At 39.1% G+C, this 18,305-nt stretch overlaps 1 protein-coding gene across 1 annotated transcript in view; it reads right to left on the minus strand.

Moving 5' to 3' along the window:
- The window catches only part of si:dkey-106n21.1 (solute carrier family 23 member 2), a 43,653-nt gene extending 32,458 nt beyond the window's left edge, over nt 1–11,195 (minus strand). The window contains exons 1-2 of the mRNA XM_041038367.1: nt 11,109–11,195; nt 1,797–1,949 (exon numbers count right to left, since the gene is read on the minus strand). Of these exons, the coding sequence (XP_040894301.1) occupies nt 1,797–1,949; nt 11,109–11,180 (225 nt within the window). The 5' untranslated portion in view covers nt 11,181–11,195. The remainder of the gene's footprint in view (nt 1–1,796; nt 1,950–11,108) is intronic.
- Nucleotides 11,196–18,305: the final 7,110 nt, after the last annotated feature.

Genomic DNA, 18,305 nt, shown 5'->3' on the forward strand with positions numbered 1-18,305 from the left:
AGGAATAAAGTTCACTTTAAAATATCTTAAAAAGTACTATTCATATGGTTTATTTTTTTTTTATTTTTTTGTCTATGGCTCAACCTAGGGCCCTTAAGCTGTTGTTCTGTTGGTTGTGTTGTTCTGTACTGCCTGAGAGCAAAGAAAAACCAGAGTCAAATTCTTTGTTTGTATGCACAAACTTGGCCAATAAAACTGATTCTGATTCTGATTAATGTACAAAAAAAAAACATTACAATCTAAAAATATCTGCTGATCCAGTTTCATGGTTTCCTCGTAACTAATTTTGCTGCATGATTCCAGTGTCATGGTTGTTCTGCTCTGAAATCAAACTCATGACCTTCTGGTCTTCTGATTTTCTTATGTGAGCAAAAATGCCAGTGGGTAAGACTTTTTAATATGTCCTTTTTACGTTTAACTTGTATACAAGAAATATTCTATTATCTCTGTTGCTACATATACCATAAAAACACCTTCCCTCACCCTAAATTTTCTCATAGAGAAAAGCAAATAAAGTACTGCAAGTTTTCCTTTATTTTGAATACGGAGAACTGATGGATTAAGGGGTGTCAGGTTTAATGGATTACTGACACAATATAAGAGTAACATCTTTAACATCACGTGTTTTAACATGAATAATCACGTGACTTGACAGTTCATTACCACACGAATGTTGTCACATGATGATCCTCCTTTATTCTGAATTTTAGAATTTAAAGATAGTAACAAATGTGCTGTTCTTCTGGAATGAAATGAGTAAAGTCTTTCATAATTTCTTACAAAAGCAGATCTTTGTCCACAAAGGACCACACTCTTTATGCTGGGTAGCAGCTCGCTTCATAAGTCTGAAGTTTAAGAAATGCCACTGAAATGGCTCCCAGTCTCATGTTTTTACAGTAATTAGGAAGGTACTAAGTCATTTGACAATAATATAATATTTCTTAAACTGCAATATGGACTATAAATAGATAAAATAGAACACTTTTCCGTAAAGTAACAGCCATTTATTCTTTGAAACACTTGTTTTAAAGAATAAATAGCTCAATCTATTGTACATCAGTAAAGTGTATTCAATAAACCACACTTGTAGCTAGCAAAGGGTTATTTTGTTCTACATTATTGTATAATCAATATCAGTATTTAACTTCTGTAAGTTTATTATTATCATTATGAGAATTCAACTAATATTTTTTTATGGGCATTTTATACCTTTTAATGGATAGAGTGGGGCAGAGTAGAGAAGTGACAGGAAATAAAAGCAGAAAGAGAGAAAGAATGACATACTTCCCCACCCAGACATTGCAGTTCATAGTTGGTGCCTTACCCCTACAGAATTTCCACAGAATTATCTCCAACTCTGTAGAGCTATGAGGCTGTTGTAGCTAGCTTCTTTTTTTGTTTTTTCTTTGCTTTTACAGTACATTTACCACTTGATTCATTGTCAGCTTCCTTGTCGATCTTGTTTCTAGCAGCAAACAGGTCTGATAATCCCACTCTACACTACCTGCCCTGCACGAACCAGAAGGCGAATACCAGCTAGAAAGTTGAGGATGGAACATCTAACAGGTAAGTGTCAGATTTTTCCTGAGAGGTCATTGGAGTCCAAACAGAGCTAAAAGGAGTGTGAATCTTGAACTAATATTCATCAGGTGGACCGAGACCTAACTGCATAGGAATGCTAATCTTGCCTTGTGTTAGCTGTATGTGCACATAAGCATTTGGCTTTTTTAACAAAGTGATGATTTGTGTGTGTGTGGGTCAACTTGTAGATCAAACAAGTCATCAGATCATTTTACCTGGAAGCCGAGCAGAATGCAGAGGTACCATGGTGGCCTGTCATTTAGGGAATAAACCAGATCCACACCTTTGTCCACAGTTTCCTCTGGGGCCTCTGTGTGTGGCTCCCCAATGTCCACCGTCAGCTGTGGCTGTTCATCACTGTCTTTGCCCTTGGAAAGAAGCACAGCAAAGACAAATAAATCATCAGTTCAGAAATGTCATTTATCCAAGCAACATCAGATAAAAAACAATATTTTGCTGCTTTAATTCCACACAGACTATTTGGACATCCACTCCTGGGAGTAAATTGGCTGTCTATGCAAACATGCCTTAAGCCAGTCACTCACTGATGCTAAGAGCATACCAGAGACGCTCACAGAGCCAACGTCTTCTTAATGGTTTTGTTTTTGAACTGAGAGTAGTTCAGGGAAAGCCTTCTATCTTCATTGTAATCTAGAGCTATTGGTTTAGTTTAGTTCAGATGAGAGACATAAATACTGAGCATATGCAATGGAATCAATGTGAGTTATAGCCTGTGGGACTATCTCTGTGTGTGATAGTGGAGGGCAGGTGGAGCAAAGCACATACCTCTCCAAAATCCCATCAAGAAAATATTTACAGCCAAATTTCATGTTTTTGAAGACCATAGTTAATGTATGTATACTGAGGTCCAACTTACTGAGGTTGGATTTGCATCCAAAGCTGTATTTTAACACATGGAGGGGATGATTGGACAGCATATAGCTATTGAACCTAGCTCTATTTGCTTGGATATTTGCTTAGAGAACTATATTTTGTAGCCGCTACTGTAAATGGTTACAGAAAGATGAAAGTAGATGTTTCTGTATTCAGTACGTTTAATTTGGTATGAGTGCACTCAGGCAACAGCATGCCAAAATACAACGAGTGACCATCTTGCGAAGGGATCACACCAGCTGTGTCCCCAGTCAACATGTTGACACTGCGGGCCATGAGTACTCAGAAGCCATTACGACACTATTACACAAGGGTGGGTCCACACCCATCTTTGAAGTCGGCCCTCATTTTGATTTCAAGTACACACCTGTAAAGTTTCGTGACTGCATCTCGCACGGTTGTGACACTTTTGCTGTGACAAGATCTGTCCAGAGACTAACAGTCATGTAAACACCTGCCAAAGTACTAAAAACCTGTTACATTAGGCGTCTCCAGGTTCACATTTTTACATGATGACACACACAGACTAACAGGGTGAAATACCAGCTACACTGTCCTGGCTGGTAAAAACTCAAACATGCTAAATGAAAGTATTATTAGTTAAAACTGCCAGAACCCGTATATTGCTTTCAACAAATTCATTTGGTGATGAGGGGTATACTGGCATGTTTTGTTATCGGCTGCAGTATCATTTCTGATACTATGGCTGGATGGCACCAAAAGTCAGGAATTTTTAAGCTGCCAAAAAATAGTTTTGATTATAGTGCCAGGGAAAGCTGGTTAAATATAAGTCTACAGTTTGCAATATTTCTGTTGTACAAACTCTTCACAGTTTAATTTCTCTTTCCTGACACCGCAATCCAGTGAATCGATTTTGTGTCATGCTCGTTATATATTTGTGCTTGTCATTGTGCAGCTTCTTGTGCTTTGAAAACCAGGGACACCCTTTTAAGTGACCCTCAGAGTAGGCAAGCTCTATTTTGTGATTGTCCTGACAGAAACCTTGGTTTGTTGATGTAAATGTCAGCTCCTCAAGTCTGAACATGTACCGTCAAACTCGTCTACACGCACAGCATCACTGCATCAGCATTGGCATTTGGATTTTTAGTCTGCATGTGTGGAAGACATCTGCAGAGACCATGTACAAAGCCACAAATGCATGTGTGTTTGTTGTCCAAGTCCATTTGTGTCAGCATGTCCATTTGATTAATAGGACTCTAAATCTGTTGTACAATTCTAGGAAAAGGGGGTGGTTGTATCCTTTGTAATTTAGTTTTTCAGATGGTTTGTGTGGGAAGTCAACTTCTGCCCAAAACCAATTTGGCATTCTAAAGACTGATGAAATGCTACAACAGAAAACTGTATCCTAGACCCAGTGGTACGAAAGATAAACCTTTGTCAAAGGAATGAGTGTGTGTACTTACTCTGTCCTGTTCAGGTTTAAAAAGCAGGGAACTTTTACTTAGGTCTAGACCTTATTTTTTGGCTCCAACAACTCTTTAAATTTGTTGAACATGAGGCCGACAGTGCCAGAGCTTCTGCTCCCATTAAGGTGACATGAATGCGTGCAGGCATTTTACATCAAAGTGCTGACCAAATAACATTCTCAAAGTTATGTTAACTCCCTTGCCTTTCATATTGTTATGGGGAATGTGATTAATCTTTGCTTTCCTCTGCTTCCTTGAAGGGGTTTTGTTCATGGAAAGGCACATTTTTCTTTGCCATTAAATCTTTTTTTTGAGATCAAGCACAAGGCAAATCATATAAAAGTGACAAAAATTGACGTAAAAATGGATAAGTACAGTCCTCTGGTCTTCGGGTATGTAACACTGAAGGCTTTGGCTTTCTTCCTTCTATCTAAAGTTAGACCGAGTAGGTCTGTTGTTACTGAAATGTACACAAAGTAATGTCTCAGTGCACTCTGAAATTAAAGCATGGAATAAATAATAAAAGACTAAAAAAAAAAAAAGAAAGAAAAGGAATCATATCAAATCTTATTCAGAAAGATTGTCCCAACATTGTTCCCCACTAATGTGTTGCATTTGCAGGTTGCTTTGATTTCACCTTCATCTCAGACCAGCTCCACAGGATACAAGTCTGAAGACTCTTCCATCATGTGAAGCCAACATCTGGTTCTTTTCATCTAATGTTTTGGGTCATTATGTTGCTTTAGGATGAATCCATGACCAACTAGTCTGTTTACCCTTACTACTTGCCCTTTGCCCTTATTCTGATAGAAATATATATTACCACTTCCCGCCGTACATTATTGTCCTAATAAAGGGTGTGGTAACAGATTGTTTCAACACTGCCTTTGTACAGTGTTTGTGAGTAATCAACAAAAGTTGGGGCAACAGTAGGAATGGTTTGAATTAACTTTTAAGGCTTCGTTTACTTTTATTGCTGCAGGAAAGCTGTAAGTTAACCATTTTCTTCATCACTGAAAAGGGCCTGTTTTCTATTTCCATGATTTTTCAGTTGTTTTTTTTTTTACCTTGGGCAGTTTACCGTTTACCTGTGTAACATTTAAGTTTATTCACTGGATTTGAACCTTTTAAAGACATTTCACTGGTATGTATCAAAAAACATCAGCCAGTACCATACACTTTCTGACTTTTGTCAACGGGATTACATATCATCTAATAAGACATTTGCGTGTACAAAAATAGTATGGGATGGCCCACGTGACTCATGAGCTTTCCTCAAATGCGAAGAGGTCAGTTCCCTCTTAACACAGTCCACATTGTTCAGTTTCCAGAGTGTTTGTACAAACTCTCTTGAGGATGTGTCTGTTTGATGTGTAAGTCAGTAGATGACACTAGTGTTTGAACTGTGCCAGAGGTATTCAGGGGGGTGTTTCAAGGGTGTAAGAGGTGGAGGATTAGGTAGTGACATATGAGATTACATTGCAAGGACAAGGTGTAGCACAGTATTATTTTTTTTCACTGTAATATTGTTGGGAAAAAGAAGAAGTATATATATTCAGTATTGTATCACATTTTATTTCATTTTTATTTTTGTTTTTTTCATTAAAAAATGATGTTTTAATACATTAACTATCTGTTAATATATTAAAATATATAGAACATATAGAAATATAGAAATATAGAAATTAACATTACTAGACCAGTTTCAGAAATCATCTGTGACCCTGTGTGCATTATTTTTTATTGTGTTTTATCTGTGTGATTGGGCAGTAGAGAGGGGAGAAGGGGGTAAAAGGGGGAGAGTGGTCCAGGGCCCACATTTTTAGTTATGGCTGTGATCCTGCTGTCTTCAAAATATTAATCAAATCAAATTCAATTTAAACCGTCTGTCTCTGTGCACTGTGTCGTATCAGAGATAATGAATAATGTCTGGACTATTGCACCATCCTTCACTGGATGCCTGACATATTACACCCCAGAGTCAGTATGATACATGACTGAAGTAAATTTAAGGATACGTCACACCAAAGTCCCATGACAGGGGACAAAGCCGCATCCTTCTTTCTGAAACCTGCTGTGTCTCAGAGGGTGGACCTGGCATTCGGTCAGCACATCAAACAAAAGAAAACACCTTGTTGTGCTCATTCCACCGTTGCATCTGCCTTGCAGAAGAGTCTCATGACAGATACAGCCCGTGCAAATCTGCACCACATTTCCTCTCTGTCTTTGATTTACTCTCATGTTACCAAGTTCTCAGCAGGTAGTGTACGCAGACATTTTGGGACTACATGACAATTTGCTTCCATCTAGTGGTTATGTACCTGCACAGTGACCATAACAGTCGATGTAAGAGGAAGGATCCAATATAAGTGGTGGAAATACTGTCACTACCTACTATTTCCTTTTACTATTATAACCATTAGAATCAATCAATAAATAAATGGGTAAAATTGAGAAAAAACACATTTTCTCACTCTTTGTGCTGTGTAGCAATGATGTATGGTTGCTGCATGATGTTTATCAGGGTTTTAAGACATTGCTTCTCAGATTTGTGACTTATTTTGCTGATTTAAGAAAATATTTTTAAAAAAGCAGAAACTTGTCTTTCAAGGAGCAAAACTTCTGACTGTGTTTTCTGTGGATTATTCAAAATAAAAGGGACATTATTTGTTTTGTTGGACCGCCTTTAGCTTTGATTACAGCACGCATTCACTGTGGCATTGTTTCGATAAGCTTCTGCGATGTCACAAGATTTATTTCCGTCCAGTGTTTTCCAATTTTTCATCACCGAGATCTTGTATTGATGATGGGAGAGTCAGACCACTGCGCAAAGCCTTCTCCGGCACATCCCAAAGATTCTCAATGGGGTTAAGGTCTGGACTCTGTGGTGACCAGTCCATGTGTGAAAATGAAGTCTCATGCTCCCTGAACCACTCTTTCACAATTTGAACCCAATGAATCCTGGCATTGTCATCTTGGAATATGCCTGTGGCATCAGGGAAGAAAAAATCCATTGATGGAATAACCTGGTCATTCAGTATATTCAGGTAGTCAGCTGACCTCATTCTTTAGGCACATAATGTTGCGGAACCTAGACCTGACCAACTGCAGCAACTCTGGAACAGGGTAAACGTGGACTCATCAGACCACATGACCTTCTTCCATTGTTCCATAGTCCAATCTTTATGCTCCCTAGCAAATTGAAGCCTTTTTTTCTGATTAGCCTCACTGATTAGTGGTTTCCTTAAGGCTGTTCAGTCCCAATCCCTTGAGTTCCCTTCGCATTATGCGTGTGGAAATGCTCTTACTTTCACTATTAAACATAGCTCTGAGTTCTACTGTTGTTTTTCTATGATTTGATTTCACCAAACATTTAAGCAATCGCTGATCACAATCAGTTAGGATTTTTTTTCCAACCACATTTCTTCCTGGAAGACAATGGTTCCCCACTCCAGTTTTTAAAAATGTGTTGGACAGTTCTTAACCCAATTTTAGTAGTTTCTGCAATCTCCTTAGATGTTTCCTCTGCTTGATGCATGCCAATGATTTGACACTTCTCAAACAGACTAACATCTTTGCAATGACCACGGGATTTGTCTTTTGACACAGTTGTTTAAGAAATGAGAAGCTACTGATCGCATCATTTGGGGTTAAATAACTTGTTGCCAGCTGAAAGACAATCGCCCATGCAATAATTATCCAATAGGAGGCTCTAACCTATTTGCTTAATGAAATCCAGGTGGCGACTTTTTTTTTTTTTTTGGCCAGGCAGTGTATCTGCATGACTGAATACAATGAGAAAATAGGTATTTTTGTGTGTAATTTTTTAAAAATAATATTATATATATATAAATAGAATTGTAAACATGAAAAACACAAAATATGTGTGAAAATCATATATTCAAAATGTCACTCAGATAAAATATGTTTTAGCAGTAAAATGTAAATTAAGTATGAAAAAGAAACTACTAAACCTACTGGGAGCAACTGACAATGTGAATGTTGGTCCTGGTAGAGATCTGACTAATTAACTATACTGCTAAGTAAAACTGAATGTGAATATTAACATTATTTTTATCAGTTAATTTCTTAATCTCTCAAAGTAGTCACCACTGACTGCCATCATGAAAAGCAGGCTACATGAATTCTTCTAAAGCGTAGTGAATCAGAGATTGCTGAAAAAGATGTGGCAGTGCGTTGGCAAGTGTGGTGAATCAGTGGCCAGCGTGATTATTTAGCACACAGTGTCATGTGCTGAGACGTGTGCCTTCCAAGTCACGGCTGTGATGAGACGGACAAATGAGTGGGACGTGGGAAGACCGGTTAGTTTGCTGACTGCATGGATGATCTTCAAGAGGCTCTTCTGCTCAGTGACTGTAAAGCACACTGGTGATGCTACGATGCAGCAGGAAGACGAGTGTTTTAGATTTTCTGTTGGCAGCCTAAACCCTCTCAACCTTCTCCTTCCATACAGTGGTTTTGGGATGTTGAGGTGAAGCATGTTTTTGTCATGCTACGAATTATGAACTGTTGTTAGACTATACTGATTGAGCCAAGGAAATATGCAATAGAGATTAATGGGAAAAGGGGAAATTGTACTCAGTGACATATTACGTTGTCACATTTTAATCTAGGCGCTAAAAAGGTTGGCTTTTTCCCCTGCTCACGGTCCATTACCTTGTTGTTCCGCTTTTCTTATTTGTCAAAGTTAATGTTTGCACTAGCTGATTATTAGTTAGTGTGGCGAGGAGCCTGACGCTGTTGACTGAAAGTACAATATGAAGGGTTTTTCCGAGTCAGGGAGTGTGATGTTTGTTCAGAATTTCTCCTCAGACAGCCAAGTTCACACCCGAACGCTCATCACTCTTCTTGTCAGTGTGTCTAACCTGACACAAAGGTCAAGGCTTCTCAGGTGCATAGGAGGTAGCAGCAAATACAGCAGCAATGACTTTGCTAATGTGTATGGTGTGTGCACCATTGTTGTAGCTACGTCTTCTGAGCTGCACTCACCTTGATATCCAAAGCAACATCTCTATAATAAATATGAAAAACCTTTTACTCATGGAAATATGCCATGGGCCTACCTTACCACTTAAAACTTGCTCTCCCACTTACACTGTAATGTACATTTATCTACAATTCAATCATTTTCATGTTCCAGAATTTTAAATCGGATGTGAACCTTCAAAACTGTCTTTGATCATTTAATTTTGGCAAAATGTTCCACATCTTTCCCAACGTTTTAAGTCCTGTTTGAGGAGTAAACAGAGCTGTGCTTTCTGTGACTCTCTCTTTGTGAGACTCGCAGACCAACAGGAGACTGAGTTTGTGCTTACTTCGTTCCACACAGACACAAACATGCATGTACATGTAGACATATACAATACTTTCTATATTTAATACCACCATCTACTATCAAGCTATTTTCCAAAACATAATGGCTTTTCTGCACAATTTATCCTCTTTTTTTTCAGTACTCATGCTGCAACAAAACAATGCAAAGTGTTTGGCTTTGGCTATTTGTCTCATTCTAGTTTACTTCACTAGAATGAGACTCAAACCTTCTAAAAACAACACCAGCAAGGAGCTCAAGGGTCAGAGTTACTGTACCATGACAGTGTTCCTGCGACCAGAGGTACCCACGCTTCATTTTCACATGAAGCCGGCCTTTGTTTTTTGGAGTTTAGCCTCTATCCTGTGTTGATACCTGAAACCCTAAAAGGACTGGTACTACCTGACTACCCCTGGCTCAAAGCTGCACCGGCAAACAAAAGTACTCTTGTCTAACCTGTGGGAAATATGCAAAAATCACGTTTGTTTCCCCATTCGATTGCTTTGCACTGGTAAGCTCCAAACATAACAATTTTGGCAAAGACAAAAAAAAGGTCCAACAAAATTCACTAAACATACTAAACAGATATCTGAAAAAAATGTCTTTTTGAGGAAAAAAAAAAAGAAATAAAAAAAAACAGGATCCCTGCACTTTCTGAAATTGTTTGGTCTCACTGTTAAAGACGTGTCCTTATCTGCTACCATTTCTCACTTTCTAAATACATTTGATGTTTTTTGCAGTGGAAAAAAAACCCAACAAGGCATTCAGCTGAGAATCTGCCATTGACGACACAAATGTGCCTTTTAGAGTGGAGTGACACCGTAACCTTTCTATCATCTTGTTTTAGCATTTTTCTGACATGTACAAGAGTCACGATGGAGGAAAAATTCCAGCATTATACTATAACATGCTGCATAACTCTTTTTAATCAGTGTCTTTGTCACAACATAGCCTGAAACGACGTGGATATGGAAGTGTGACAGGAACAGATAAAAAAAAAAAAAAAAAAAAGATTTTAAAATTTTTTGGTATTTTGTTATGTGACCAAAGGCAAAAAAGGAATTATGAAAACTTAATCTAGATTCCAAAGTCAGGAGGCTCAGCTGATTTATTAAATATATAAACCCTGAGACAACAGTTTCAAATGTATTCTGTTAGAGTCTCTTTTGGAGCTTTTGTATAGGAGTGTCAAGTAGTGTACAATACAGGGATAATAATAATAAATTAAGTCTTTGGCCTTTGCAGGTGTTTAGAGACTGACGTGTTCAAACATCTGCAGTCGGAGCTGTGCTATTTGTTTTGTGTTCCCATTCTTATATGGGATGGGGAGAAAAGAAGGGGGAACATCAACCTTGGACTCAGCTGTGTACACTTGCACACCCCATGCACCCAGACATTTTTACCATTCACAAATACACACACACACACACACACACACCACATGTCCCCCAATTCAATACCCTTTATTCAGTTTCTGTCTCTTGATTGACGTTTTATCAAAGAGAATTTCTAGTTTTGGTACAAAGTTCTTTGATCCGTCTCGGGTACACCCAAGACTGATCTTTACCGCGTACTTTGAAACCATGCAATCAATTCCACTGAAATATCCTGTGTACTCAGCACGTGCACACTTTGGTCATTTCACATTCCTCAGTGGCTTACATTTAGCTCTTACTGTTGTAATGTAAGAAAACAGCGCCATGCTTAACTTTCTCTGTTAGTAAAAGTAAAAGACAAAAGTGAATAGAAAATCTTTCATATCAAATGTTTGTATCAAAATGATTTGCATGTGTCTGTGTCTTTTTACAGCACAGCCTTACCCAGTATTTAAAACTTAAAACAAATTGAGAGAATTAAGATACCACTTCACTTACCCCAAAGGCAGGATTAACAGATCCCTGTTCCTTGAGTCCAAGCTCTATTTTCTCCTCTGTAGTGAGCTGCATTGTGATAAAGAAGGCAAGGTGGTGTATCGCTGCTTCTGAGGACCTAAGTGGACTACACGAATACACAAACACACACAATGGGAGTAAAACTCTGACTGACCGCAGATCTAAGAGGACAGTATGAGTGACCCTCTCACGTCACCAGGGAAACTGAGTCTCACAGTCAAAAAGAGAGCCCCTCCGTTATTTTATAATCTCCTCTCCAGCTCTGAAACGTTTCTGGTCTGCTGCTAAGTTAATGCAGGCTTTAGTTACCCTGACTTACAGTCATGTGTCTGCTGTTGTGTGACGATTGGATCCTATGAGAGTAGACAAGCATGTTTGTCACATGAATCTTTGATTTGTCACACATATTAAAATGGTCTCCTCTTATCAAAAGTTTGGAGTTAAGACATTTTGGGAGTAAGTCTCCCTGTGTGGTGTTTCAGTGGATCAGTCTTTGCTGTGCAATGTGATTCATGGCTGTTTCTCTATCTTTAATATACTGTAGTTCACCAGTACTACAATGGACGCCATGCTTGAAGTTTAGGGAAGATGACACTATCATGTCCCTAACGGATCATTGTGTTCTGCTGACTTACAGTAACTCACACTGATCATTCATCAGTCCATGACTAAAGCCTGCAGTGATACTGCATTCAGTTCATTCACTTCCGAGCTCTAGAGCACTAGACAATGCACATCTCTGTTACAACTTTTAAATTCAGTTCATCACATTGCTTTTGCAACTTTTACTGAGGATAATTTATTGTATCCTTCCTTACCACCGGTATTTATTGTTATTTAACCACAAATGCAAAGTTCCTCTAACCTTAACCGAACCTTAACTTAAGTATTTATAATGCCTGGTTTAGGCAAATTGGTGGCCAAATTGAGGAAAATCCTCCTTCAGCATGGCACTTGCTTGGTCTTTTTAGTTAGCTTTTAGACCCCTCAAATGAACTTGAGAGCTTGGAAAGTGAGACACCTGGGACCCTTTATTTATGACTTACATTTATAACTGCAGACATGATGGTTCAAGTACATGATGGACTTTCATTATTAATTTACAGTTACAGATGAAGGTGTGAGTTATAAGCTGTTAATGGCTTATAACTGATCAATACAGGGCAAAGGATGCATTAATCATTAATAAAGTTTAATTACAGCTTATTAACCTTTTATAAAACAGTGGTACTAAAGCATCATAGAATAGGACAGTAATTATACAGTAATTATTTTATTGGTAGGAGTAGGAGTAGTATCATCATGTGGTATGGTCTTTGATAGCCTTTGCTGTTGTTTCTCCATATGTATGTGTCCTGAGATGTACCTGAGGCCATTTGAAGTTCAACAACTTCAGTAAAAAAAATAAAATAAATAAAAATTGAATGACCAACCCGCAAGCCAAAAAACAGGGGAAATGACAAACAACCAAATAGTTTGTCTTGAAGGAAACAAGGAAAAAAAAAAAAAAAGAAATGAGGACGAAATTAAACTTTCAGTGTCACTTTGGTTTTCATTGATCATTGACCTCATCTGATCCATCAACCCTTATTATGTGCCCCAATGTGTGTGCTCAGGAAATTGAAACAATTCAATTCAATTATGTGAAAACAAGCATAAAAACTATGGTCAATTTCACTGTCACGCATGCCAAATGGGACCCCATTTTCTTGCTAAAGGAATGAAAAATCAATTCACTCCTATGTCTTGGCGTGTTAGGGACACTTGTCATGAGAGCAGCAGTTCCTGAGAAAAAGGAGGGCTGGGAACAGCTGAGGACTGACACTTTTCTAAGATTGGTATAACATATATTTGATGTAGGGCATTGTAAGGTCACATGCCAGACTAAATTTCAAAAGTTGGAAAATGATGTTGAATGTACTGGATAGATATGGATAAGAGTCATAAAAATATCGTAAGGTGACAAATTCAGAGCGACGGAACCTAATCCATTTCGCCACCACTGATTTACTCATTTACACATTACATTTAGGAGTTTACTGTGAGCAGGTGATTTGAAATACACCTAACAATGATGTGTCCTTAGCTGGTGAACAGTAAGCATTATTCAAACAGGTTTACAGAATATAGCAGTCAAAGCTAGCCTAGTTTAGTTAAATGTTAGTCAAATGTGGAATAAAACAAAATTTAAACTACTTATCTACTTTTGTATTAGCTAGAAACTAAACGATACAAACTCTGAGCTCATTAGCTGAACTGCACTGCTGTTCCTGTCTTCACAGTTGAATATGGACATTGGTCTTTTCTAGCTTTTTCATGTTTAAATGTTTGTCTTCAGATGCTGTCTCTCAGTCTTACAGAGCCAAGAAAAGTCTGTAATTGACAGAAGAAACAGTGCAGCTGTTTTAAAAGCAAAACCGAATGAAAAAAGTGGTGAGCCACTGAGACTTGTGTTCCTGTGTGTGATTGCAGCATGTAGCGCGGACTCAAAGAAGATACAGTGTGTGACTGTTCACTTTAGAAATGTTTCCTGGTGTGAGGATGAATGTCTGAGCCAACTTGAAGTGAACATCAAAGGCGTTCGATGTTCTGCCCTGAATAGCCATCTTTTGGTTTCTTATTTATCACTTTCCTCGTGTACCTACATCATCACCACAAAGAGACCCCTTGGTAACGGTCTGTATTTCCCAAGGTCTTTGAAACTGTAAACAGTGTTGTACCCAACAAGTTTCTGATCACAAGCAAAGTTCTCATATCTGTTCTCAAAAGATGCCACAGAAACATCAGCAGCCGCAGATGCTTTGATGAGTTTTACACTTTTCTGTCTACCTTGGTAATTCTTCTCCCTCAATGACTGGTTCACAAAGTCGCTGTTGAGATGTTGTATTGCAGGTGTCTGAAAGAATTCGACATGGTGCTACTTGCACTGAAAAGATTCTTTGTACCATCAGCCTCTGATAGTTGACAACGATGTTGTACTGAATGTTTCACGTGATAAAACCAAGAGGAGGGAATTCTTCTGTCCTGAGAAAGTTAACCTGCCATAAATTTACCACACATTTACTCATTTGAGAAACACTTTTATCCAAAGCGACGCACAACTACAGAGCAACATGCAAGCTTCAGTACAACAGGAGACTTTGGAGTCAGCACTAAGTTCTAAAGCTGTTCAACAAGACAAAGTATGTCTCTAAGTCTAAGTAAGTCTCCTCCAACACAGAGGAGACTCTCAGGAGGTGTCAACAGTGGCAGTACCTCCTTTGGAAGCTCAGTTCCTTTGGAGTCACCAAAGACATTCTCCTGACATTTTATCACTCCTTCATAGAGAGCATCACCTCCCCTTCTCCATAACCTGCTGGTTCCACTCCATCAGCTTCCAGAACAGAAACCGGCTGCAGAGCACTGTCTCAGTGTGCTCCAAGGTCAGTAGCCTGCCTGTCAGAACTCTCACACACATACATGACCAACAGGCACAGGCAAGATCATCAAAGACCCCTCACACGTCCTCCACTCAGCATTTGAGTGGCTCCCCTCCGGACGGCGGCTCCACTGCCCCGCCGCCACGCCTGCAAAACCCAGAGGAGGAGGGCCAACTTTGTCCCCAAAGCTGTCCTGCTCCTCAACTCCAACTCCTAACACACCATCCCCCCACACACTCTCTCTCTCTCTGCTGTACAGCTTTTTATGCATCCATTTTCTGTTGTTATTTATGACTTTTTATTATCCATACTACCTCTGCAATAACATGTAAATATATAATCCCTGTAATTTCAGTTTACATTTACCCTGTCTGCACTTTATCCACCTTGCTTTTGTATATATTTTGTATACATTTTTCCAACTCATGCTGCTCAATGTGCCTTAAATTCGTCCCCCAGGGACAAATAAAGTTCTCTGAATCTGAATTGAAGGAGCAAGGAATTCATACAGTAGCTGTTGACCTGTGGAGAAACAAGTGATCAACACAAGTGTTACTGTTCTCTCCGGAGAGACAGTTTAAATCAATCTATATAGACATAGCAGGAAGTCAGGGTGAATTATGTGTGAACAAAACATCTGACATTGAAGCTAAAAACAGTGAACCCTCAGTGAGGACAACTTTCCTCAAAACTTTTCCAGTCTATTGCTTTATTTGTACATTTTTGGTTTGACTGTGGTTTTCCCTCAACATTAACCAAATAGTGGCTGTTACCTGATCTTGAGAGAAGTGCTACTGGTGTGTCATTGTCCTCCCATAGAGCCAGAACATAATTAAAAGGCTCACAGGGGTTGTTGCCCAACAGGCATTAAAAAAAAAAAAAAAAAAAAGAGACAGTGAAGAGACCTGATTCAAAACAGACCCGAGGATAATTTGACCCGATCCAAATTGTGGTCGACCCCAGAATACAAGAGTATATATACAAGAGTAAGCAGCCACCATTTTTCATGTGAATGACAGTTCACAATTCTCCACTTTTTTCCTGTGTGCTGAGTAGGATGCAACACAGGCCCACAGCATAGAAACGAAGACCTGATTGGACTGAAATGATATGGAACCAGTATAATTTCATGTTTAAAAATATCCAGCTAAATGTCTACATACACTGGGCCGTCCACTTTGACTTCAGAGGTTAAGACACTGATTATGAACTTTAACATTATCTGTTAAAAGTGAGGATTTATTTACACTGAGCTCTTGATATGTCACGATCAGACCACATTGGCTGTATTGCAGTATTTGATGGCTTTAGCAATTCAGTTGACACTGTGACAGCGTATGTCATTTCACCTCCAATGTCGTCCAGCAATTAGTGTGGCCAAATCACCACATGATCTGGGTCAGACTTCCATGACTAAAAGAGTCAATGCAGGGTGAGCAAATGAAACAGCTAGGCATGACTCACAAATGTCATGGTCCTCATTGTTCAGTACAAAGTTTTCCAGCACTGGAAACAAATGATTCTCCAGCCTTGTTCTAAACAGAAAGTACATTTCTAACATCCCTCCTGCTTGAAATGTACTTGTCACTACATGAACCCACAAAGGTAATCTTAAATAATAAGATGACTACATTGTCGATTGACGTCAACTCGGCATTTAACACAATCTTGCCACAACAGCTCATTGAAAAGGTGTTACTGCTGGGTGTGGATCCAGGCATGTCCAGGTGGATCATGCCTGGATGATTTTCTGACGGAGAGATGGCAGGCAGTCAGAGCTGGTAGTTTAACATTTAAAACAACTACAGTAAGTACAGGATCACCACAAGGGTGCGTTCTGAGCCCTTTGTTGTTCACACTACTGACACATGACTGCTCTGCCAGTTTCACCAGTAACCACATCATCAAGTTTGCAGATGATACTACTGTCGTCGGATTTATCACCAACAATGATGAGTCGCCGTACAGGAAGGAGCTGGAGCAGCTTGCAGCCTGGTGCTCAACACACAATCTGGACCTTGACACCAATAAGACCAAAGAGATGGCAATAGATTTCAGGAGGGGTTACCATTACCACCCTCCATTGACCATCAATGTCTCATCAATGTCCTGCATTCCCAGCTGTCCTACCTTCCTCCTTTTACCCAGCCCGCCATCAGCAGGAGGGTCCCCCATATGAGCCAGGTTCTGCTCAAGGTTTCTTCCTGTTAAAAGGGAGTCTTTCCTTGCCACTGTCGCCTTAAGTGTTTGCTCTGAGGTCAGGCTCTGGGTCTCTGTAAAGCGCTTTGAGACAATTTTGATTGTGGAAGGTGCTATATAAATAAAACTGAATTGAATTGAATTGAAAATTGAGGTGAAGAGGCTCCACAGCCCCAAGTTCTTGGGAATATATTTAACTGGTGAGCTGACCTCCTTAGAAAACACCCAAACTGTCTTCAAGAACTAGGTGACTAACCTAGGATTCTCCTTTCTGACCCCTTGCAGGGAATCATGTGATGCATTACTTTATGTATTGGTCACACAAACCGGAAAACAAGGACATAACAAGTAACATTTTAAAATGTCATAAGCAACCATTTAAATGTGTTACAAATATGAACTAATTGCCAAGTCAGATTTATTCAAAACTGATGCTTGTTGATAGTTTGAATAATCCAAGCATTTCACAAACAGAGGCCAGGTTTTCCAGGTTAAAATCAGAAGCAAAAGTAAGTAAATGCCTGGGGGGAACTGTCAATCACAAAAGGGCAGATGGTAATTTGTTTAACTTTAGTGTACCCAGCAGCACAGCACCCAGCACCAAGCCTCAAGCATTTTCCCCCCGTGCTACAAGCAGTACTCATTGTCTTCTAATGACTGCTGCAAAGTTTCTGAGGTGACATTTTTATATGTGCTTTCCTGTGTGGAAAATACCTCAGACTGTCAGAGCAGAGTTAATTGCTGTGACAAAAACAAGTTCTGTGTCTTCACAAGAATGTTACAGACCCAGCAGCAAACAGTCTTTATATAAGCCACGCCTGAAGAGGGCAAACCAGGGCAGCGATAGACAACAGGTGGAAACGTTTTGTTCATTTGATAGCTCCTTTACCTAAAGAACTACAGACACTCATCTATTTAAAAGATATCTGCAGAGTTTTTGTTTTCATAATACATTGAGTAAATTAAAAGAACAAGAAATAACATTTTTAGTTTGCTCTGTAGGTGTGGCCTGATGTGTAATCTTGCAGCAGTGGTGCAGTCCACCTGGCAAAATTTGGCCACTTTGACTTAAAACATTTTATTCAAAAATAATTACAAATGCCAAATCATAAGTGCCAAGAAAAAAGCAAATTTGCTTTAACTTCATCCAAAACGTGGTTTTCTCTAAATCTTTTCTTTTTTTTTTTGACCCCGTTCTACATCATACTAACCCGGGGCATCCCCAGCTGTTCAAAACACACAAATCACATCAGCACTACAAGGCCAAACAGCAGCATATGTTGACAAGAATGTATGATGAACAAACACATTTGTTCAGACCAAAGAAAAATGTCTTGAAACAGGGCAATGGTCAATCAAACTGTATCCCCTGCCCTGACAAATGATTTCACAGCTCATTAAAAAAAAGCTCCTGAGGGCAATGAACTGAAATGGATTAAATGAATTGAACTATTTTCCATACAAAGCACAAAGCTGTGTACAATCAAGTCTGAAAATATACTTTGGTCCACAAGGTGGCAGTATATCATAAGCCAGGATATGACAATCTTCTGCTGAACAC

Source organism: Toxotes jaculatrix, chromosome 5 (assembly GCF_017976425.1).
Source record: "Toxotes jaculatrix isolate fToxJac2 chromosome 5, fToxJac2.pri, whole genome shotgun sequence".
NCBI lineage: Eukaryota > Metazoa > Chordata > Actinopteri > Toxotidae > Toxotes > Toxotes jaculatrix.